The sequence below is a fragment of the Barbatula barbatula genome (genome assembly GCF_947034865.1).
Source record: "Barbatula barbatula genome assembly, chromosome: 4".
Lineage (NCBI taxonomy): Eukaryota > Metazoa > Chordata > Actinopteri > Cypriniformes > Nemacheilidae > Barbatula > Barbatula barbatula.
In genome coordinates, this window is record NC_136768.1 from 1821111 (window position 1) to 1844465 (window position 23355).

General features: G+C 39.7%; 3 protein-coding genes across 5 annotated transcripts; 1 reads left to right on the forward strand and 2 right to left on the reverse strand.

The window, feature by feature from the left end:
- Nucleotides 1-59: 59 nt before the first annotated feature.
- Nucleotides 60-7579, reverse strand: cUnh12orf56 (chromosome Un C12orf56 homolog). Its single transcript, XM_079454201.1, has 13 exons — nucleotides 7122-7579; nucleotides 6144-6333; nucleotides 5680-5752; nucleotides 3196-3529; nucleotides 2919-3001; nucleotides 2668-2812; nucleotides 2492-2580; nucleotides 2309-2398; nucleotides 2135-2231; nucleotides 1872-1940; nucleotides 1715-1792; nucleotides 991-1169; nucleotides 60-837 (listed from the first exon to the last, which is right to left on the reverse strand). The coding sequence occupies exons 1-13, from the start codon at nucleotides 7347-7349 to the stop codon at nucleotides 723-725; spliced, it is 1770 nt and encodes a 589-aa protein (XP_079310327.1). The 5' UTR covers nucleotides 7350-7579; the 3' UTR covers nucleotides 60-722.
- slc13a4 (solute carrier family 13 member 4) lies at nucleotides 6021-23308 on the forward strand. Of its 2 annotated transcripts, none has more exons than XM_079454200.1 (16): nucleotides 6021-6357; nucleotides 16963-17091; nucleotides 17734-17870; nucleotides 17970-18145; nucleotides 18235-18295; nucleotides 18380-18410; nucleotides 19014-19088; nucleotides 19167-19354; nucleotides 19979-20098; nucleotides 20192-20293; nucleotides 20420-20521; nucleotides 20905-21011; nucleotides 21204-21331; nucleotides 21424-21585; nucleotides 21708-21845; nucleotides 22372-23308. In XM_079454200.1, exons 3-16 carry the CDS (start codon nucleotides 17773-17775, stop codon nucleotides 22507-22509), a joined length of 1626 nt encoding a protein of 541 aa, XP_079310326.1. In that variant the 5' UTR covers nucleotides 6021-6357; nucleotides 16963-17091; nucleotides 17734-17772; the 3' UTR covers nucleotides 22510-23308. The 2 variants fall into 2 exon arrangements, with proteins under 2 accessions (XP_079310326.1, XP_079310325.1); XM_079454199.1 differs by lacking the exon at nucleotides 6021-6357 and adding an exon at nucleotides 14234-14862.
- LOC306892866 (uncharacterized protein) lies at nucleotides 8265-12263 on the reverse strand. 2 transcript variants are annotated; one of them, XM_079454202.1, is made up of 6 exons: nucleotides 12088-12263; nucleotides 11720-11911; nucleotides 9598-9789; nucleotides 9261-9417; nucleotides 8964-9146; nucleotides 8265-8889 (listed from the first exon to the last, which is right to left on the reverse strand). In XM_079454202.1, the coding sequence occupies exons 1-6, from the start codon at nucleotides 12212-12214 to the stop codon at nucleotides 8643-8645; spliced, it is 1098 nt and encodes a 365-aa protein (XP_079310328.1). In that variant the 5' UTR covers nucleotides 12215-12263; the 3' UTR covers nucleotides 8265-8642. The 2 variants fall into 2 exon arrangements, with proteins under 2 accessions (XP_079310328.1, XP_079310329.1); XM_079454203.1 differs by lacking the exon at nucleotides 12088-12263 and having other exon boundaries at nucleotides 8265-8886; nucleotides 11720-12021.
- Nucleotides 23309-23355: the final 47 nt, after the last annotated feature.

Below are 23355 nucleotides of genomic sequence, written 5' to 3' on the forward strand. Positions count from 1 at the left end.
ATTGGTATATTAATTTAACCTTTATGTTTCTTTAATAAATGAACAGACGCAAAATGTTTAAAATATTTTTATTTTAGGCCTTGAGGTAGCCTACATAGAGTTCCTGAAGTGAAAATCATTACATTTCTCAGCTTACAAAGAGACTATTTTCAAACATGAACAAGTAAGTGCATTTGTAGCAGTGCCTGTAGTTACAGTAAGTATGAATAAGGTTTATGACACTGTTTTACATATGAATTAAAGTAAATACTATGTTTTTGTAGTCTGTACTGTACAAGAATGATGTCCTGGACCGATTTCATGACAAGTGCATTACATGATATCTATCGTTTCATTTTCAAAGTAGAATAAATAGTTCAAGTAATTCTATATATTAGATGTTCTGTGGTTTGACTTCCCATCAAATCTTTAACATTCTGTGATTTATTACTGTAATCCTGAGATTAGACAAAGGCGATATGCTAAACAGAGAATTATCCAGCATTCTGTTTAACACAGTAAGACACAATACAAGACTTTAGGCCATTTGTAAGGTGCATCATATTCGTTCAAAGGCATATTTCCACATCAGAACATCTCTACATCTGTGGGCCTATATTAACTTGGCAACTTCATGCAATTGTTTAATCAAACAGCTATCCAAACAGGCCCTGTGTTTATACAGAAATAAAACATTTTCTAGATATTGAAAATTTCAAGAGGAGCTGTTGTTGCAGAAGAGCTCAGGGTGTCTGAAGAATCAGACTGAGGAGCTGGGACAGTACAAGCTGGGTGGGCTGACTGATGGGGTACTGCTGGGGCAACTTTTGCTTCAGCCCGGACATCTTTACATAGTAGCTATAAAGAAAGAGACCGTAAACTTGAGCAAGACTAAGTTAATAATGTAAAAATGCTGCTTGACATACAGTGTTTAATCCTTCAACAAAAATTTTGTGGTAAATTATTTCTTTAAAATCTTCCAGGGTAAATGACAATATCGAGGTAATGAACCTGAACTCTTCTTTAAAGGCTGTCCGGAGGTATTTGCTCAGAAAGGTGCTGTGCTGCAGACAGGCTAACAAAACACGACATCGCTGGTACAGAAGAACCGCCTGAGACGGGCTGACAGGATACTGCTCATCCGAGAGGAGCAGAGCCACCTGCTGGGCCTGATATCCAACAAATGGCAGCTATAATAAAGAGACGAAGAAATAAAAGGTATTTCAGACATATGTGACCCTGGATCACAAAACGGGAACATTTTTAGTAAAAGCCAAAAATACATTGTGTGGGTCAAAATTATAGATTTTTCTTTTATGCCAAAAATCATTAGGATATTAAGTAAAGAACATGTTCCATAAAGATATTTTGTAAATTTTCAACCCAAAATATATAAAAACCTAATTTTTGGGAGTGGATGGCCTGCTACAGTGCCTCGGATTAACAACTTCAAAGGCTATTTTCTCAATATTTAGATTTGTTGCACCCTTAACTTCCAGAGTTTTACACTCTTGTATCTCCACCAGATATTGTCACATCTTAACAACCCATATATCAATAAAAAGCTTAACTATTCAGCTTTCAGTTGATGTAAAAATCTAAATTTCGAAAAATTGACCCATTAGACTGGTTTTGTTGTCCAGGGTCACATGTGTTCTGCCTTTCTGGAACAGGCTCGCTAATCATGCAAATAATCATGAAATGTATCAGTATGAAAACGAAACTGTAGACTAACCAAGAAGGGATGAGGTTTAATTATTCGAAGCACCCAACCAACCGTAAGGAAATGTCCCACAGAAGGAGTGCGACTTGCCTTTAAAATACAAATGGCCAATGTTATACATTTCTGCTCACCACCACATTTGCATATGCGTAAGAAATGTGCTACTCACTTCCTGACATAGAACAACAACCTCAAACAGTAAAGCAGATGTTGCATCCAGAAAGTCAGCCTGCAGACCCTGCAGCGGCAACATACATTTAATATATCATAAATGTGCCAGAATACATTATAAAATTTAAGGCTTCATGGTGGACACCGGCCAGTAGAATACTGATACATACTGTATCGCAATTTAATGACGGCAAACTATTACAAACTACCTGATTATTATTTACTTGGAAAAAAGAAAATGTTTATTACTTAGTTTTATACCTTAGTATCTGAAGACTGGGATCCATTAGTAGAACCGGATAGCTGAAGTTCTGGATCACACACTAAGGCAAGCAGCAAGTTTGCTGTGAGAGCCCCCCTGCATCAAATAATCATCCAAATAATAAGAAATAATCATCAACACATGGATATTCTAATGGAAGTAAAATCACTCACTGTTTGGCTGTTAGCATGCTCATTCGGGCCGGCTCGATTTCAGTTTCCCTGAACATGAGGCATAATATCTGAACCACTACAGTACAAAGTCTGGGGGACAGAGAGACATCAACTTAACATTCTTATACAAAAGCACTTTCATAACGTTTGCTTTTATTTACAAGCAAGATAAATGATGCTTACAGAAGTCTGTCGACTGTGTGTATTCCTTCCCGGACGGCCTGAGAGCTGTCAGACAGTGTTTTCACCAGGAAAGGATAAAGATCGGAAGACTGAGGAGACAATTAAGAGTAAATCGAGGAAACTGTATGTACTGTACAACAACACATTGATTCACAGAAACACTAAAGCAATTTTACCCTCCAGAAGAGTTTTTTGATGGTGGGATTGCGGTACGTGGCGGTATGAAGCTCCTGCAGGAGTAAATATAAACTCTCCAGGCTGATATCCTCCTGAATCAACTCTCCACTCAACTGAGTGAATAAATGACATGTTCGCTCCCAGCTGCACACAGTAAATAATTCTTTAGTTAGCAAATACTTTCTCACTTTTTTTAGAATGAGAGCTGAGTTTTTTTTCTTTCGTAAAAGATATAATTGTGTTGCAGTACCTGATGTTGTGATATTTCTGTTTCTCGGGAGAAGACAGGCCACATCTCTTCTTGTACACTGGGTCCAGCATCAAAGTTGATCTCTACAAAAACACACATGTGCTGGTGAGAGATTTGACTGTTCTTGCAACAATGCCCAAGGCAAATACATCAAGTTATAGTCACGCTATCAACTACAAGGAATGTTTAGGGTTTAAGAAAAAATAGTTAGGATCTTGTCTAAACACAAATTTAGAGACTATCAAGTAGAAATAAACCCACAGACTCAGACACATACTATAATATAACTGTTCCAGGAGCTCTGAAGGTGCAGATATATTCGTGAGATAGGAGATACAGCATAAAGATGCAACTCTTTCTCATTCTCCTCTTTGTCCTTCTCCGCCAGAGTTCTCCTCACTAGCCTTGCCAGACTCGAACCTCTGCGCCACGCAACTGGACCCCGTATCTGGTGGTTTGTGATGTCGGTTGGAGGAGCTACACAAGTGCTGGAGAAGTGGATGGGAGAGGGAGGATGAAAGAGACCCAGGCCCAATATGTCCTGGTTTGGACAGGAAGCGGAACGCCTTTTTGTGATGCTACTGCTGTCCTCTTCCTGGAGCCCTTCATCGCTAAAACAGAGGAACGGTAAAATCAAATAAAGGCTTTGTATATGGAGGGTGAACATGAAGTGGCATGTTTCTTAGAGAAACAGAATATTGAAATGCTGATGAATTATTTCATTATGTTTAGGAATTTATTTCTTGTCAAATAGCACTGTTAAAATACCAGATTTTTATTTCTACATTTTAGGAACAACAAAGTTATCCTCTGAGAACCACAGTTGCCTCTGGAAAAGCATGTCCACAAGGAGGCGCTGGTGAGGGACCTAACATCAAGGTTTGAATGCTGTACAAGGTTGTTCATGCATTTTCCTTATTCTGTCTCAATCTCCTCTAATAAGATGCAGGTTAAAGAGAAAATCTTTCCATGTTCTTACAAAACATTTTAGTCCCACTGACCTACTTTTGTCTGAGAAATTCAAATGACAGACCATCTCGGTACTGAAGCACACCACCACTTCAATAATAATCTTAAAATAGATGTTAAACTGTGGAAAAGCTGGCTTTACATAAACCCGGCTTTGAACGTCTCAGACGCTTCCCATGTGGTTATGCGAGTCTCTTCAGACAAAGGCACAAATTTGTGCTAAACAGGAACTAATGGTCTCCCTTAGGTGTTATTCAGCTACAGAGGTGAGATTTGCCCTGCTGCAATAAACATTATAGGGCTGTTGAGTGTGATTATACATTCACACTGTTCTCAGAACAGTCTCAGGTGAACAAATAGCACAACAACAGTGATGCTGGTCATGTTGGCATCTCTCATTTTTCTTCACATCACACGTGTGTAGTTAAGCACCAAGCAGGCATGTTATGCTGAGACAAACAAGGGCTTTTAATTGGACGTTTATTGCTTGGTGGTTTCCGTCTCGTATTGTGCCCTGGCAACGGTGTGAATGACGCCAATGGCCTCCCCCGCCCCCCCGCTCACGAGCTGTAGTCTCGTCATGAACTATCAACAGTGTAAAACGCTTGGCAGCCACAAAACCCAAATATATCTGAAAACCACAAACAATACAGACAAAATTTACTGTTTGTGGGTTTCTATTTATATAGGGGTGAGCTCATTAAACATACATATGTAAGGTGACCTGTACTCATTTCAAATGCTCCGGTTACAGCCTCGCAGAGCAACATTTCACACAAATAACAGCTTCAAAAGTGCATTCAATGTTTTAAATATTTATATCAAATGGTTTTGCTTTTATTTAAAAAGTTACACACCATACAACGTTTAACATTTAACAAAAATATTAAGTGCATCAATGCCATAAAAGAAGCAATGTTTTGTTCCCTAAAAACTGTTAGGTTTGTCCACTACAAAGAATCTTTTGTGCAATAGAAAGGTTCTGTGGATCTTCATGGGACTATACAACAGACAAAGACCCTTTTAGGAACCTTTATTTAACGCCATGATAAGTCTGTTGTTTTTAACCAATGTTAATTTACAATTTTGTTTTTGAATATTAATATTGTATCTTAAAAGTTAACAAAACAGTCATGATATGATCTTTTTATTACAAAAGAAACTTAAGAACACCCTTTCTTTGATTTCAAGCTCTTTCCATCTTCTCTGCTCGATGACTTTGAGTCTCTAAGAAATACTTGAGAAATACATCCGTTCTAGCTCGTTAAAAGGGATAATATAATATAATACTATGAAATACTGAAGACGATAAAATATCAAGCGTCGGCTTTAGTGCCTAAAAAGTAACACAGTTTTTCTTGAATGGCACAATGATTACAACTGTTGTGGTGCTAATGTTAATGTTGCACAATTTAGATCTTGTTAACCTTTGAACCTTCGTCACCCGTTGTCTCCCTACACTGTCAGCTTAGTGAAGACAAAACCTTAATCAATTTAGTTTCCACGCAACCAAGCACAACACGGAGATCTTGTGCTCCTGTGAGATAAAAAGCTCTGGGATTCAGAGTTTATTCTTGCACCAGTCCGTTTAGTATGATGGCTTGCATGAGTAGCAAATGTTTGTTCATTCAAAGCATTGTAGAGTCAGAGGCAATAAAAACCTGCAGGGTGCAGATAAAGGGCTTTGAACGAGTCTGTGTCGCCCGATGCTGTAAGTGATGGGCACAAAAGACAGGAGTTGCACAGCCATGACAATGTGTTGGTGAGGCCATTAACACTGAGTGGCTTTTACCTCATTGATGATGTAGGAGAGATTCTGGAGCTGGATGATTCAGACGGAGTCGACAGGAGCACACGGCTCGTCTCTGTAGGGCACAACAGACAGGACAGAATATTCTTGAAAACTTGAAATTGTCTGAGATCACAAAATAAAATTAATTCGAAATAATGGTAGAACCGAACTGAAATTGTGAAGAAGATTTCTGTTTTTCATATTTGTCCCTAAACAGAGTGCATTTTCTTCATTCACATGAAAAGGTTGAATGCCCTTGCATGTCCGGTCAACAGTGCAGTTACTTCTTAGACAACTTCTCTGGTTTAGCTTTTTATCCTTCACCGGTTAAGCAGCTTTCCATCAACGCCTGTGTGCGAATGTAAATCTGCCGCTTTTCTAACTGATTCAGAGACGCTGTTTCTAAGATCTCCCTCTGCATGGACACTTAATGAATTATTGAGTTAATTAAATTAACTCTTTACCCTCCAGAGAATGGCGGACTCCCAGGTCGAGTCCTTGTAATGGAGATGCAGGTGGACAGACCGGCTTATTCTGGCTGGATCCTTGGGGCTTTGCGCTCTTTTCCCCAGCATTCTTTGCAGTATGGACAACACGAATGTGAAGCGAATGCTCACGATCCCGTCCACTGAGGAAATCCGGCAAATCATTGATCTGTGTGCAGAGATGTTTTACTAGGTACATTGACATTTTTCACTATGGTGACTTTTACATTTTTATTCAGTTATTCTGGTAAACGTAATGTCTTCCGCAGCTTTGAGCTGTGTAAATGTGTAGGATTACCAAACAAACTTTCTTTAAGCAGGATAAGTCAATCTCTCCCGCTATAATTAGAATTGTATTCCTGATTCACAGACGCTCCTTAAAGGACTGTTGTGCTTTATCTGTACCATTGAATCTGGTACAGATAATCTTTTCTCTCAGACAACAGCAAATATACAGAACAGGGTGCTTATATATTCCTTATATTTTCATTTTATTTTCTATTACTTAGTTTCCTTTTTCTGGCCAACTTTTTGTGAAAAATATACATAACTGCATTGGGGTAGGTTATATTTAAGATGTTGTGGATTGGCAATTATATATATATATATATATATATATATATATTATATAAAACTACACGTGTTACAAAGAATCACAAAAATATTGCTTTAGAAATATATTATGGCACGGTGGCCCAATGAACTATACATATAATAACAAATTATATAATGAGATTTATTTATTACTATAATATAAATATAATTATATTTATCATATGTGTTGTAAATACAATAATATGTGTATAACTATATTTAAAATATAAAATATTTGTATATAGCAACAAAACATTATACTGTTTATATTTGTTTTTGTTGTTGTTTTTAAGTCAAAGGAGATCAGATTGCTATTGCATATATAGTTCTCTATATATCAACAGATGAGATGTAAACGCTCACCAGCTCGATGCTCGTGATGTCTCGGAAGCTGAGCGCCTCTCGCAGCGCGCGCGGGTTGTACTCGCTCAGGTAGACGCGCTCATCACTTAATATCACATGCATAAAGACCCTCTTCACCGACCTCGAGACCACCACACACGGCTCGCAGACTCGTATCCGCTCGTATAAATCCCGACTCGTGTTTCTCTTGAGGAAAGTGTCCAGTTTGCTGTTTGCGCTCTTGGCCATGGGAATGCGCTGCGCTCCTCTCCAGGTGTCACCTTTACCATCACAGGTGCTCTGCGCATGCTGTCATATTAACTGTTATACAAGTTGTATGAATATTTTAAATACTTTCAAATGTCCTGTGTCTTGCAGTCTAGTGTGTCGATTGCATCTTCGTTCTATGCGTCTTTATCTGTCAACTAGGCTGGAGAGGCGGTGCCACCGCGCATGCCCAGACACCGTTTATTAATAGTGCAGAACGTTGCGTCTCTGATTTTATTAGGAACGGAAGCAAGGCGTACAATAGTGTAACAATACAGAAATATGAGTAAAAGCAATATAATTGATCGATATTCATCGTTATAAAAGACTGAATGAATTTCCTTTGTTCATAGTGCTGCGCATGGCACTACATACATGTTATGGTTACTTTTGGATTTGAGGAGGGAAGGTGGCAAATCTCAGATTCGATTTGAAATGCTGAAATAGCCGACTATGCTTTTGTAAGGTTTGATGTTTCACAACAGATATTATAGAACATCTGCGCCATCTTGTGGATAAAGGAATAAATGAGTCTTTGAGTAGAGGTTACCATTTCTATTGTATTTCTATTTCTGTTGGGAAAAGGCATATGTATTCTTTTAGAAAATAAAAATAGTAATATTTTACCCACGTGATAGCCTCCAGATGCATTGAAAATTTCATATAGAAATATTGCTGGATCTACGGTTTAAAAATTATTATGCCACAATATGTTATCACATCATTGTTTTGCAACATTTTCCACAATTACATGCACTTAAATTCTCTTTCTTAAATTTATCTTTCTCTTTTTTATGCCGTTGTGAATTAAGTTATTAATAATCATCATGGTTGTACACAGAATACTGTAGCTCTAAATGTGACCTTTATAAGACATCACGAAAAAGACACAGAAATAATCATTAAATGTTTTTAATAGCTTTGTTTTAAATCAAAATTTCCAAGTTTCACAGGTTTACGAGATCCCCATGTCAGTCCGTTATCAGGACATCAGCGTAATTCACCTACATTTCCATAGAAAACATCAGACATTAAGAATTAGTACTAGATTCCTAAATGTTACTGAGCAGAGAGATGAGAAACACTGTTTGGCCGGCAACTAGATGTAGTGATGTAAAATTATCTAGGCGGCTCTCAAATAACACATAAGCTTTAGTCCATCGTTTCTCAGGCTTTCCTGAGCCCCAGTCACACTGCAGGAGCCAGTTCCACGTAGAGGCCATAAGCCATCACCATGGCGATTGTTGTAAAAGTTCTGTACACACAAGTGTGTTGCTATGGCCACAGACGCTGTGGAGTGCCACCGGGGCTGTGATAGGAGGGTTTGGGGTACGGGGGCAGAGCAGGCCCTTCGGTGGGGTTTTCTGTGGGCAGAGGGGTGGAGAGATGGAGGTACACAGGTGCACTGGGTGCAGTTGGCACTGTGGGTGTGGGCACCCTCTGCAGGACAACATGTGGGTACACCTGTCTCTCAGAGCGATAGAGTCCAGGCAGCGGAGCCTTTAAAAGGTTTTCTTGACTTCTTTGAACACACAAATACAACTTGATGTCACACCAAACAAGAACATTTAACAAAGCACCTGCACAACTTCCTACCTCTGATATCCACGGTTATCATAACCAGTTATACCTCCCAAAAATACCGGACTGTCATGGGACAGATGAGAGTCGAGGTGCTGGGAAAGATTGTAGATCTTGGGCGGAGGAAAAGCCTCCCAGTTGCCATCCTCTCGTTCCAGCCAGCACTCACTTCTCCAGGATTTGTGCTTGTCTCGCATCCTGTACAGCCAAATAGCATAAACACGCATATTTGCACACATCATTATTTACATTTGAAACCTCCTGGTCATTTTTGTCCTGTGCGTGTTCGTGCATACGTGCATACGCGCATACCTACTCCTGCCGTCTGTCCGTTCGGGCCTGTCTTTGCTCATGCGCTCTTGCAGGCAGCAGATGATAAAGGACACGGACATGGCAAAGATGACGATGCTGCTCACCACCGATACCAGCACGGCCACTCTCAACCCCCGATCCTCCGGTTTGGGTATGGCTACCGGAGACACAAATAATTCCCACTCTTGTTTTGATTATCCATCATTATTTCTGCACAGATTTGAAAACATTATCTAATGCTTGCTTATGCATCTCGATCAATAACTAATTTGCAAGAGCGGAGTGATCATAAGTCACTTCGGCGAATTTTATCTCTTTAAAAAACAAAATGACCGACCTTCACAATCTGGACGGTAGTTGCTCCATTGAGGAGTGTTGCTCCGCAGGACGCAGGAGATTTTCTCACTGCCTACCAGCTGGTATCCCTCAAGACACCAGAACGCCAACACAGTACCCAGAGACATTGCCGTGCCTTTCTCGACATAGAAAGAACCTCGCCGAGGGGGCAGAAGTGAAGCACAGCTCAGACCTGTTTAGGCAAAACAAACAAACAAACAGAGTTCTGTTATATTCTATTAATAGAGTCTGCAATTAATGGTGCTTGGTAAAGCAGGCTCTTGCCTATAGGGCTACTTTTTGACGTTTTAAAGTATTAAACCTTAACTGGTTTGTGCAAGTTGTGCTTTATATTAAAGGTTTTAAAAAATGTTTCTTTTTGGAGTCAGTATCCACATATGGTGTCCGGTCCCTCCCTCTCCCATATTCCACCTCTCTTCTACTCTTTCTCCACATTCCCACAGTTTTCAATGTCCTCTTTTTTGCCTTTCTCTTCCTACTGAATTTTCATCAGCGTACTGTCCATCTCCACTGTACTGTCAACATACAGGCAAACTGAGCTCATTTTGACTGCTGGCAGGCCACACCGGATCATGTTTATTGTTCACACTGGTTTGACTCCACAGAGTATCAGTGAGGACCAGCAGTGTGTTTAAGACCCTGTGCTGGTTTCATTAAGCCTGGCTTAACTGGCATGGCAATGCCGCCCTTGTCAGATCTCATTGCTAGCGTGAAGGAACCCGACTCCATGGCAAAATAAATAAATAACTTGTCTCTCTCCCTCTTCAAAGGGTTTTACCAGAGAGGTGCTCTTAGAATAGAACGTGATTAAATAAAGCATGGGGCCGTGCATTAAAATTGGAGTACCCACAAGCCCCTGTGGTTGAGAAAGCACTGATGATGTGTTTATGAAGCCACCCCACCAGCAGATTACTTTAGATGGTTGGGTCTGTCAATACATTGATCACGCAACTATAGTTCCTTTTTTGCTTGTTTTGGATATCTACCGTGTACCCTTTCAAATCGAGTGCATCGATCTCCAAAACTATTTCTGTGCACACTGGCTCTCTCTCTCTCTGTGTCAGTAAAGTAATCCTATTTAAACTGTACAGTGCAGACGGATGAACTCATGGATGAAATATATCTGGGTCATATTAAACCCCAATTTTTATATATTAGCACAGTTCTTTTTATTTAAGTGTTGGACACAAAGCGAGTCCATCCAGGAGAGATTTCCTTTTTCAAAACAGGGTAATGTGTTTTTTTACAGCAACCCTCCAGTTCAGAATAAGCTGGCAACCTTGTAACGGAACTGACAAACTGCCAAAGACTATTTCACAGCTGCCACGTGGCACAAAAAGCCTCCATTGTTTCACCTGTGGAATAAACCTCGAGTTACCTGATGGTGAAGGTGCCTGCGGGTGGTTTGAACTCTTCAGTCATTCAAAAATCAGACTGCCATCAGACTAATATACATTACAGCTTAATAATGTCCACCTTTATCCGTCGAACTCAGAACGCCTGTCACGCATATTGAGTTTAAATCAGGGGGAACGTCAAAAAACTATTTGCAAAGTACACTCTGAGTACACATGGCTGGAGAGCTGGCATATTTTAAATTCTCCAATGATATTAAAAATGCCATTAATGTTATTTACAGTTCAAACCGATTGCTGTGTGTTTTGTCTGATTTGCTTTTCATATACAGCATTTTTATTGTGCAATATTTAAAGCTCGGTTAGCATGTAAACCCTTAAGAAGATTTTGCTTTTTTAAGCCCACACATGGATTTCAGGAATAAGTGCATGTGTGCTTTAGCCTGTATTTTTTGCAGTTGTAACGCGTGTCTGAACAGAGGATGTACTGTAAACTCCTGCAAACTTTGCACACAGTTTCCTGTAAGCGTATGCAAAAAGTGTGTAACATAATCCAGATAATACCCAGGCTACTGTAAAACAGATCAGTATTACATGTTTACACAAAAACATTTTCACTGAAAGAGAAACTTTTTAAACAGTAGTAGGAACATCTTTAGTTGTTTAAAAGAGTGAAAGATTGTTTGCATAGCACTATAAAGTGATTTACAATTCTTTCTTAAAGCATTAACACAATGTTGTACACACCTGTGTAGTTGCTAGTGGGCGACTCAGTGATGTTCATCCTCATCTCCGTGAAAGGTGTTGTGGTTTTTGGAAGTACCGGACTGACTGATAACCCTTCATCTGGAGTAAATGTCCAAACCAAAGTCCATGTCGTAGACCACAGCAGGAACCCCCATAAGAAGGGTCTGTCTGTTGATGCCATAGATGACCGTGCTTAAAAATGAGGAAGAAAGAATTAGTTTCAGTTTGTCATATTCAAGTCTCAGTGCTGATTGGTCCGTGCGGACTCCAAAGATCTCGAGTTCAGCCGGGCACCCGTAAACACAGGGAGACCCGCTCCTCTAGAGGATCAAGCACAAAGAGAGAGAGAAAGAGAGAGTTGTGCTCACTCCATCCTGCAGCAGTGTGTGGTTTTGGCTTCTCTCTCGTCTGTAAGCTGCTTGTCACTGTGCTCAATGCAGAGCCACTGCTGAGTCTGATCCTATAAACACAGCGTTTGCGTAATGTCAGGCACATGAGAAGCCAAGGCACATTCGCACGTCATGATACAGTATGGGTCTCTCTCTCCCTCTATCAGTGTCTTTCTCACGTGACTGCAGTGTCTTTAAAGCAATGGCATATTTTTGCTACCTACATGCAGGTTGCATTTCATAACATTTGGTTTTATACCTATTTTAAGATTTTTATTTGTCACAATTGTGTGTTACATTTTGCTATATACAGATACAGAAACTGACCATATCTCGAGTAATATTTTTGCACTCAGAGGTTTGACGCCTCTTTATATGAATGAAAGAGGTGAGTTCAGTCTAAGTCAGTTTTTTACCCGATCAAACCCTTTAAACTCTGTCCAAGTTCAGGACAGCTCTTAATCTTCTGCATTGTGTCATGAAGAAGATACACAGGCTTTTCACACAGTAAAAGCACAGTCTTGCAGAGGAACGGGAGTTCTTCCGACTGTTTCTTCACAATGTTTGAAGATTTAAGCGTTACTGACATTCATCCCCTGCTAAAACTCTAAATAGGTTTAAAGGTAATGTAGGCGACATTGATTAGGTTATGCAACACTGTATTCAGCAATTCCACTCTGCCGACTCAATGCACAGCAGATGAGGAAAACACTCATGCACTTTAATGCACACACATGTAGAACCTACTGTACATGTCTTGGACATATACTCGAGAAATCAATCAAACAAAAGCCCTTCTTAACCACACATGGGGTTAAAACGGCTTTTTGAAATGACCTCCGCCGCTGCTCATTTATTTGAACAAAGGAAGCCGAGAATTTCCTCAGATTAAGTTTGATTGTTCAGTGCAAAGACTACAGAGCATGTTACACAACAGAAAAGCACCAGACAGATTTCTATTTGTTGTTGTCTGCGCTACGTTGCACGTGTTCTGTTGCAGAAGCAGTTGCTGCAAAGCCATTTCAACTAAATCTGATGTGCTTTGCCTGAATATACAAGGATATTAGTCAGAGCAATAGCTTCTCTTGTCCACTAGATGGCAAAGTATGTGCATAATTACACGGTAGATTAACTATGAATGAATGTGAAATGAAAGGATAGTCTGACCCTTGATTCTATAAAATATGGATCAGTTATGTAAGCACATATGAATTAAGCCTGATATAGCTTTCATCATACTAAATGTTGCTATCATTTCTAATTATATGTATTGTTTTATTTTTTATCTGGACTGGATAGGATAAGTAACTAAACAGAGTCCAACATACATGGAAACAACTTTAATAATGTTTATATAGCATACGAGAATGCACCCGTACCCAAAGTGCACAGATGTATTCATAAAAATGTAAATTACAATATTTAATGTTTACCGTGTAATTCTTGTTTCCATTTGATTTTATAATTTTGATGACGCAACTAATGAGTAGATGTGTCCAAACCTTTAATGGGTCAAATAAGTCGATGCACTATAGCCTGATATATCATCACTCAATCTATCATCACAACTGTAAACCCAGTAACCCACAAAACATTCGTCACGGGCTATTGCGCATGTGTTAATGCACGTGTTTCTTGTTATTGTCAAACAGTTTTTATTCTCTTAGAGTTTTAACAGCGTGTTCTAGGTTCCCTGCTGGTTTTATTCTGAGAAACCGTCGCCGATGCATGTAAACGGTTCAATTTGGCCCAGGCGCATCTTACCTACGACCCCAAGTCCGTTAATAACCTTCGCTCATTAAAGGGATACTTCACCCAAAAATGAAAAGTCTGCCATCCTTTGCTCACATTCGAGTTGTTCCAAATCTGTATAAATGTATATGTTCTGTTGAAGACGAAAGAATGCATTTTAAAGAATGTTGGACACGTTTGAGTACCGTAAATTGTTTTCCTACTATTGTAGTCAATGGAGGGGTGAAATCTGTCTGGTAATAAGAATTCTTCCAAATATCTCTGTGTTCATCGGAACAAAGAAATATATACAGATTTTGTAAAACTTGAAGGTGAGTCAATTATGACAGAATTTTCATTTTTGGGTTAAGTATTCCTTAACCTGATTGGCCGAGATGCATACTGGGAGGAGATACGACGGGAATAAAGAGAAATGAGCTTGACTGTGCGTTCATAAATTTCTTCTTCATGCTTGGAGAAGTTTGAGAACTCACAAAGAGAGTACTGTGGTGGCAGTTAATGTATACTTACTTTTGCACAGTGAGTGTCATTGGGAACATAACTGTCGAAAGGAAGCAAGCATGGCGAATCTCAGATAAAGGAATACACAGGTGGAGACACAAAGGGGATCAGTCGGTGTCCTTTCATCAATACATTTTAAACGGGCTATAAGAGGTGTCTGCACTTCACTCCTTAAGGGAATATAAGGACGACAGGACAAAGCACATTTGCCAACAATCCATTTAACCGAGTGCGCTACGTAAAACGCACGAAAAAGGGAAGCAGTCATCTGCGTGGATAGCAAGAACATATCATCGGAAAGGGACAGTGGTTAAGTGTTTCTTAAAGAAAGCTTTAAAGGACACTGGACTGTGAGAGAACTGATTTGCAACGCATACTCCCATGAGGCTGGAAGGCGCAAGAATGGACTTTATAAAAAAACTTTGGACGGCTCGGAAACTCATTCTCGTGGTCATGATCCCGTTATCGCTGTTGCCTCTTCCACTCATTCACCCGTGCAGCGTGAGTAAAGATCCAATCCACTTCATATTAAAAATACATTAACATCCATCCGTAACGGGCGCGCGCTTCCAATGCGCATTTACGCACCGGTGCGCATTGGTAAACTTTGGATATTTTTTATCGAAATGCAAGTTAATATTGGATTTTGTTTGAAATCTAACTTTCTTTTACCGATTTACCAATTATTTGACTAGTTGATTTGGTCATTTATATAAAGAACTAAAAATATATTTTTATATTAATTGCGCGGAGAGAAAATAAATTGGATATACTGATTTATAAAGCGACAACATCCTAATGTTTTAAAAAGTAGACAGGTTAAAAAATATATAATATATGCTTTCTATTGATCAAGGTTTTGGGTCTTTGGGGTTATTCTCGGAGACGCATCGACCTCTTACCAAATTGGTCCTTTTCCAAGTGTAGGATTAGACAACGCCACCTATTGGTGTTGTGATAGTTAATGTGATTCTGATGGGATTTGTTATTCGAAACAACGGCAGTTTTTACAGATGTTGTTTGTTTGTGAACTAAGTTTCAGTCCAATATAATCAAAGCCTGCACAGAGGCTGTTAGTGACCTCAAACATGACCTGTCATTCTGAACACAATTACCATGGTTTGCAAATTACAATGTAAGAGACCACAACGAATGACTGTTGGCTACCTGAAAATCATATGAAAAAAATCACTTTAACAGTAAAAAACTACAAAAGGGGTCAAGGAACTTGTATAAACACTCGGGTAAATGACTAAATTATGTTGTATAAGCCTATGTCATCCGTTTCATTTATAATCAGACTGATTGATTCAAATTGATGGAAACATCTATCAGGTCTATAATCAAACTGTGGGTGTAGATCAATCGTTCTTCAGGAAATGCCATTATCCTCCGCCTTGACGGCTTTTTTGCAATCACAAACACCTTTACAGATTAGATCACTTCTGCCACAGGCTCTCTTTCCTAAAATCTTAAATGGCTTTCTGATTGCTCTTTTCATCAAGGGTTTGAAATAAAGTCGTAATTATTTAGTTCAGAGCAGTTCACTAATCCCATCTCACCCAGTGAGTGAAAACAATTATTCACAGAAAACAGTTATATAATGAATGAGTTTGTGAGTTGTCCTGGTAGAGCTGATGTTGAAATTGATGCTATTTATGCTCGTTTTACACTTTTTCAGGATTAATAAAAAGAAATGATCAGTTTCCCCCTCTGTCTGACACATCAATGTTGCATCGGACATTCTTACAGAAATTAATTCTTTCAGAATGGACTAATTGCTCAAACATTGATGAGATTAGAAGAGGACAAAAGCATGTGCCAATAGAGGTTTAATCTAAATGCAAGTTTATGAGTACAAGACCACGCTGAGTAATAATCAGCTTAGGGCATGCCCACAATGGGGTGGTGTAGTGGCTGAAGCTCAGGGCAGGTAACCAGACCAGTTATGTACAATCCATGAACCATTACGTTCTCCACAGAGTGATTGACCCTGGTATAAGTGTACTTTAAAAGAGCTTTCTGAAGGACACATCATCAGTTTATTCATTTAAAATGAATGTCTACAGTGCCATCATCATCTTAAAGTGACAGTAGGAGTTGTAAGACAAAATGATTTACTGTAAAAAATCATTTTTAAATGATAAGAACTCTATTTTGATATATAAAATCCACGAGAAATAACCTTCTGAAATATTTCCACTGGATCTACAAAGATTAACAAAATAGCTTATTCTCATCAACATGCAAAATTGAAATGAGTGAGCTTGTATTAACGTAGCTTGGTCTGGTTGTCCATGCCTGCTATGTATATATAAATATAAATGTAGCCTAACATTTGTGTGAGACGGCTGAGCTGACTCAAATCTGCCATCGGTTAAATCATATTTGCATTTTGTAATTATTTGTTGTTTGCAAGTTCTCACACACATTTGACATTCTGTCCTCCCAACTCCAAATAAGTGGCCAGGACTTCGATTGCTCTACATATGCATACTGACCCCCAACTCTGCTGCTGGTGAAATTCCAGTTTCAAAAACTCTTTATTTGGTTTAAACGATCAGTCCGCCTGACCCGTATCTCTGTTCTGTCCCCCTGCAGGAATCCTCTTGTGCTTACGTGCTGATTGTTACCGCGGTATACTGGGTATCTGAAGCTGTTCCACTGGGAGCTGCAGCACTGGTGCCAGCCTTCCTGTACCCGCTGTTTGGGGTCCTTAAATCCAGTGAGGTATGAACCTTTTCTATCTACTTTCTCTATCTGAAACAAAATGCTGCATCATGTGAATAAATCCCATTGATAAACTTGACAAAGCAACTTGTTATCTTTAGATCTTGTAATTGTGTTCGGTAAATATGCTGTTTATTTTATGCAATTTCACATCGTTCTCATTCTAGACTGTGGACCGCAGGGGCTTTGGGTTTCCTGGTGGTTTCATGCTGAATATACTTGTTCATTTCTCTGAAGGGTGCCTGTAAAATGTTTAGAGGAGGGTAGAGGTCCTCTTGTTCAAGGAGAGCTTATGTATAGTTCATATAACATTTACCTTTGTGCATTTTTAAAGTGACACTTTTTAAGTGACTTCTGGTACATATACAATATACGTTTATCAGTATACGTGGAGCTCGTGTTATTCCAAACACGTCTAAAAGAGTAAAGAATTTAACAGCATTCTACTACAACGTGATGGGCATAGTTAAAAAATATAAGATAAATGGAATAGCAAGTCAGAGTTAAACATGCCATAAACATCATTATAGCTTTGTTGAATACTTCTTACAGAACCTTACCTTTGTCATTGTGACAATGTATTTAAAAACAGCAAGTTTTGCAGAATGTGTATTATAAACCTGTGTGTGTTTTCGCATGCAGGTGGCCTCTGAATATTTTAAGGACACGACTCTACTGCTGATGGGAGTCATATGTTTGGCTGCATCCATTGAGAAATGGAACCTGCATAAACGAATCGCCCTCCGTATGGTCATGATCGCTGGAGCCAAACCGGGCATGTATGTAAAGTAAAAATCAGGCACTCACCCTTTAACCTTCACATATAGGTGTAGACTCGGATGTGTATCTTATGAACAGGATGTATTGTTGTGTTGCAGGCTGGTGTTGGGGTTCATGTGCTGCACAGTCTTCCTCTCCATGTGGCTGAGCAACACGTCCACCACGGCCATGGTGATGCCCATCGCTGAAGCCGTGCTACAGCAACTCATCTGCACTGGGATAGCAGATTCACTCGATGACTCTGTAACCGTGGATACACAGGAAGAGGAAAGCGGTAGGGCAAAGCTTTGAATTGGTTAAAATGTTACTTTATAACAGCAAGTTAAATGTTAATGTCTGAAAATGTTGTCACATTCTTTACAGAAAAAGAGGAAAATCAGAAACCCATCAACAATGAACTTGAACTGATGAACTGCAAAGACAAGTACGTCTGTGTGTGAAAGTGAAATTATTTTAAACTCCAGCTATTGCCACTAATTTATTTATTGTAACTTTTCTGTGGTTGCAGTGAGAAACATGAAGTCTGCATGCTGAGAGAGGTAAGACAAAATCTGTCTCTTTATTAATAGGGTGCACATAAGATTGGCCGCTTAGTGTTCTTCAGAACAAGGGAAATACTAACAATAGACATTATTTCTAAAGTAACCGAGTTCTTTCCAGAGCTAATATACATGCAATTTGGATGATTATTCTTATTTAGAATTATTTGGGGTGCACTCAGTTGAGCTATAGGAACACTTGTCAGATATATCCGAAACTTGGCTTTTCCATAATGTTTTGAATGTTAAACCTTACACACTGAACACATTTTCTTTCATGAAGTTTTTTACTGATTTCTACACAGTGCAAATTGGGCAATTCATGCAAAACAGTCGATTACGATGATCACATAGGTTTCTTATATAATTGATCCAACTGTACAGAACCGAGTCTAATTCTTGAAATATAACATCTTATATTGACGTTTGCCTGACAATAATTATGCCATCTCAAAATGTAAACATGTTTAGGTCATTCTAAGCTGAATTTATCTTACTGTTGGGCCATTTAGATATTTTTATTGAAAAACAAGATAATGATTTGGGATAGAATTTGTAGTGGACAAAGGCCAAAGTGTAAAAATTTGTTTTTTCATACTGTAGGAGTCAAACGGTCAAGCATTAAAGCCTGCTTTCGGCACAGCATTTTCTAAACAATCAAATGGATATCTCCCAGAGGTGAGAACTTTAGCTGGGCTAACTGTACCTCTCCGAAAGTTGCTTCTTAGAATAAACTTTTATCGTTTCTAAACACAGGCCCCAATTAGCATTCCTGTGCCACCAAAGAAACCCAAAATCCGGAGAGACTCTTTGTACCCGACCAAGAGAGACCACATGATCTGCAAGTGTCTGACCCTCAGCATCACTTACGCGGCCACCATCGGTGGTCTCATAACCATAACTGGCACGTCCACCAACCTCATCTTCGCCGAACAATTCAACAAGTACGTTATTGCTTTACCGTACCCTCTCCGTATTGTATGATAAATGGTGCATTCAGAAAATGTATCTCGGGCACTGCTGGAATTTGTCTAAGCACCTAATTCAATCCGCTCAATCTCATTTCCAGGACATTTTAAATACCCTGTGTACAGAAAAATAGCCCTTTACTTGTGCAACATTTGTTGGGCAAAGGTGACTTTATATTGTTACCTGGTTTTGCACTGCACATACAGTAAATCACAGTAAACAAGAGTATTTGGTGGGTCAGTGGTTCTGTTATAATCTGTGTTTAGTTGGAAACGCTGTTATCACCGATTTGACATTTTACCAGATATAATCAATAGAATATCCTATTGGGATACAAATCTTGCCCAACATTGAGTATCTTCTTGGGGCTTCCATTCGCTCTGTAAACCGACCCTTGTCCTTTTCTTCCACACTGGAAGACAAAGATTGAGCTGAATGACCCCTGAGTGCAGCTGAACATCACTGATACAGTGAAGTGAGACAGAGACATTTTGATGGCTGACTTAATAGCACACTACAATAACATTTGTGTTTATATCTAAAAAAGGAGCTTTTGACAAAAGTGACCAATAAACTTTGCTCCAAAATGTATTTTCCAGCCGTTACCCAGAGGCGAAAGTCATCAATTTTGGCACTTGGTTCATCTTCAGTTTGCCGATCGCTCTCATCATGTTGGTTCTGACCTGGATATGGCTGCACTTTTTATTTTTGGGATGCAAGTAAGAATCCACAACTGTTGTATTGAACGAAGACATTTTGATTGAAGTTGATGCTTTACAGGTTGGAACATTTCCGCTGTTATCTTCTCACAGTTTTAAAGAGACTTGCTCTCTCAGCAAAAAACGCAAGACCAGGCGTGAGATCCTGTCGGAGAAACGCATTCATGAGGAGTATCAGAAACTCGGCCCCATAAGGTAAAATCACCTGACATGAACATCGACACTGTATGAAAACAATAGCACGGGTCTTACACAAGCCTGGTTTGTGAGCCATTAGTAGATTGATGTTTGACTCATATATGATGTTCATGTGGTCTACAGTTATCCTGAAGTTGTGACGGGAGTTTTCTTCATTCTGATGACCGTTCTTTGGTTCACCAGGGAGCCAGGATTCGTTACCGGCTGGACGTCTCTATTTGAGAAGTACATATACTGCCTGTGGTCACTTTACTCATTCAATAAAATTGATTTCCATTCATTTTCAAGAATGAAACTTTAGCGGAGCTCCATAGTTTAGCTCAGCATTTGTATGCATCCAGGTGCCTGTTAAGAAACTTCTTTTGGCCAATACTAAAACAGCACTGTGTAAGAAAATCCCATAATGCATGGTGACAAAGTTTGGATCTAAATATATTTTTTATATCAATTAAAGCAAAAAGGTTTATTTACAAATTAATTAAAAAAGTTTTTATGATACTGCCTTAGCAGACAATTGCCTATGCTACAGGTCACTTGACACAAAAGTATACACACCCCGTAGTAAGTCGATGAAATATTCATCAAATGTGAATATCCGTGTCTTGCAGGAAGGGCTACAGGACGGATGCCACAGTGTCGGTGCTCCTCGGGTTCCTCCTCTTCCTCATCCCCGCTCGAAAGCCATGGCCATCTGCATTCTCCAGCGAGAGCAAAGGTCAGATCCCAAGCTGCCCGCAGCAGGGCCTCTGCATGCTACAATTCATTCACTCAGCAGGCTGCTGCAGTAATACAGAGGGTCTCGCTGTACAACCAGTTCTTCTCTTTAGAACATGAGAGTAAAGGTGACCGTTCTCGATGGCGCACCCTGCTGACCGGGTTTGGTAACTGCTCGTCTGTATCTTTGCAGGTGATGATGAGGACGAGGAAGATGACCCGTTGGCTCCGATGATCACATGGAAGGACTTCCAGAGACTGATGCCGTGGGAAATCGTCATTCTGGTTGGAGGGGGTTACGCGCTGGCCGCAGGATGCAAGGTGAGCTTAACAACAAAAATATTTGATAGTATTTAAAAAAAAAACTTTTTCTAAAAAAGACATACCGTTGAACATGTGTCCTCTTCGGCCAGGTGTCAGGACTCTCCATGTGGATCGGTCGGCAGCTGGAGCCAATGAGTGGTCTTCCCCCTTGGGCCGTCACACTGCTGGCCTGCCTTCTCGTGTCAGCCGTTACAGAGTTCGCCAGCAACCCGGCCACACTCACTGTGTTCCTGCCCATCCTCTCAGCCCTGGTTAGAACACACTATCACACACCAGTAACATCACACAAACAAATGAACCTGCGTGAAACCGTATCATCTCAGTTGTGTTCTCTCCATAATGACCCTAATAAATGACCCCTCTGTCCCCGCAGTCAGAGACTCTGCAGATCAACCCCCTGCACACGCTGATTCCCGCCACCATGTGCGTGTCCTTCGGCGTCATGCTGCCCGTTGGAAACCCGCCGAACGCCATCGTGTTCAGTTACGGACACGTGCAGATCAGCGACATGGTATGAAAAACATCAACCTTTTATATCAGCTCTGTTACATCCCACCGCTGTGCCAAGAACGAAGTGTCAAGAGGCCAAGCGATTAAACATTTGTTTTCTACAAGCACATCTTTGAAGTGTACACGGACACTGTGAAACATGTATTCATTTGGCAGATGTGAGACGTTCTTAATGCTGATATTTACAGACATGCACTTGCTTCCCATACAAAGTCAATGGTAACAGGTTTGACATTTTAAATGGATAGTTCACCCCAAAATAAAACTTGTCATAATTGATTTATCTGCATGTCGTTCAAAACCTGTATATGATTGTTTTTTCTGCGGAACACAAAATATATTTTGAGAAATGACTGATTCTCTAACGGTCTTGAGAATGTCTTTTTTGTGTTCTGCAGAACAAAGAAAGTGATACAGGTTTGAAGTATCCCTTAAACATGTTCCACTTTGTTCTTTTTTAAATACTGTATAATCTATATATAAGAGATTAAGATCTCACTCATTTATTATTCCTGCATTATTCACAGGTAAAAGCTGGCTTTGGAGTGAATCTGATTGGAGTTTTTGTTGTCATGCTGGCCATATTAACATGGGGAGAGCCACTGTTCCACCTGAGCGAGTTCCCCACCTGGGCAGTGATGCGTAACGTGACGGGCAACTTGTAGCTGACGGCAGGCAGAGGAGGCACGTGTGTTTGTGTGACTGAGTTAGTGTGTGAATGACATGTAGGGCTTGAGGACACTGAATATACACTGAAGAAGGCACATAAATGTTTCACAAGTTTTGTTTTGTCCTGTCCGTGGAGTAAAGAAGACCATATTTAAACGTGATGCCCCTGGGGTCCGTGGGAAGATTTCTCTGAGCCTATAAGAATTCCTCACACATTCAGACGAAATGTTTCATGTATTACATTTAATAATCTGCCTTTACAATCGATGGCAGGTATTCAAAGTTACCCTCTTCTTTTCACTTATAAATGAACGCTGCCTTTAAGTGTTAGACGTGGATTACATCAGCTGAACTTAATGTGCCTACATACAACGAAATGCAATCAGCCATGCACGTACCGACTGAATGTAACACACCTGTATGCTATATTTTCACAACTGTCGTGAAACATTTGCATTATTTACTGTACATGAGTGTTGTGAGGGAGATTAAACTTCAGTAGCTGAAATCGTGCCTAACATGCTGTTGTTAAAATGTCAGTGGTTTTGTGGCCTGTTACAGAAGATTATTTCAAGTGTAACGTAAAAAATCTACTGGAATTATTAATCATTCTTACAATCGCACGTTCAATTGCTTTTGAAGGGTACACACCGAAGACTAACATTTTGTTATCGGCCACAATCCAGTGGCCTAGTCATGACCGAATCACTGTAAAATGTTTTGCGCTCGATCTGCAACAAAGCCTTTGTTTGACCTGATATCTCAAAAACAAATAAAACACTGTATTTTTGGTTCATTTATGTATTCTGCATGTCCAAAGGAACATACTCAAACTCAATGGA

What these genes read in the sequence shown, in the direction of transcription:
- slc13a4 (XM_079454199.1), top strand. Translation starts at nt 14,743, where the DNA reads ATGAGGCTGGAAGGCGCAAGAATGGACTTTATAAAAAAACTTTGGACG. An exon ending in CTGATGAACTGCAAAGACAA is followed by an intron (nt 18,296 to 18,379) that starts GTACGTCTGTGT and finishes CTGTGGTTGCAG; the next exon opens with TGAGAAACATGAAGTCTGCA. An exon ending in AAGTCTGCATGCTGAGAGAG is followed by an intron (nt 18,411 to 19,013) that starts GTAAGACAAAAT and finishes TTCATACTGTAG; the next exon opens with GAGTCAAACGGTCAAGCATT.
- cUnh12orf56 (XM_079454201.1), bottom strand. Translation starts at nt 7,349, where the DNA reads ATGGCCAAGAGCGCAAACAGCAAACTGGACACTTTCCTCAAGAGAAAC. An exon ending in CCTGGAACAGTTATATTATA is followed by an intron (nt 3,002 to 3,195) that starts GTATGTGTCTGA and finishes GTGTTTTTGTAG; the next exon opens with AGATCAACTTTGATGCTGGA. An exon ending in GCCTTTAAAGAAGAGTTCAG is followed by an intron (nt 838 to 990) that starts GTTCATTACCTC and finishes CTTTCTTTATAG; the next exon opens with CTACTATGTAAAGATGTCCG.
- LOC306892866 (XM_079454202.1), bottom strand. Translation starts at nt 12,214, where the DNA reads ATGTGCCTGACATTACGCAAACGCTGTGTTTATAGGATCAGACTCAGC. An exon ending in ACACACTGCTGCAGGATGGA is followed by an intron (nt 11,912 to 12,087) that starts GTGAGCACAACT and finishes CTCATTTTTAAG; the next exon opens with CACGGTCATCTATGGCATCA. An exon ending in CGGACAGACGGCAGGAGTAG is followed by an intron (nt 9,147 to 9,260) that starts GTATGCGCGTAT and finishes TTGGCTGTACAG; the next exon opens with GATGCGAGACAAGCACAAAT.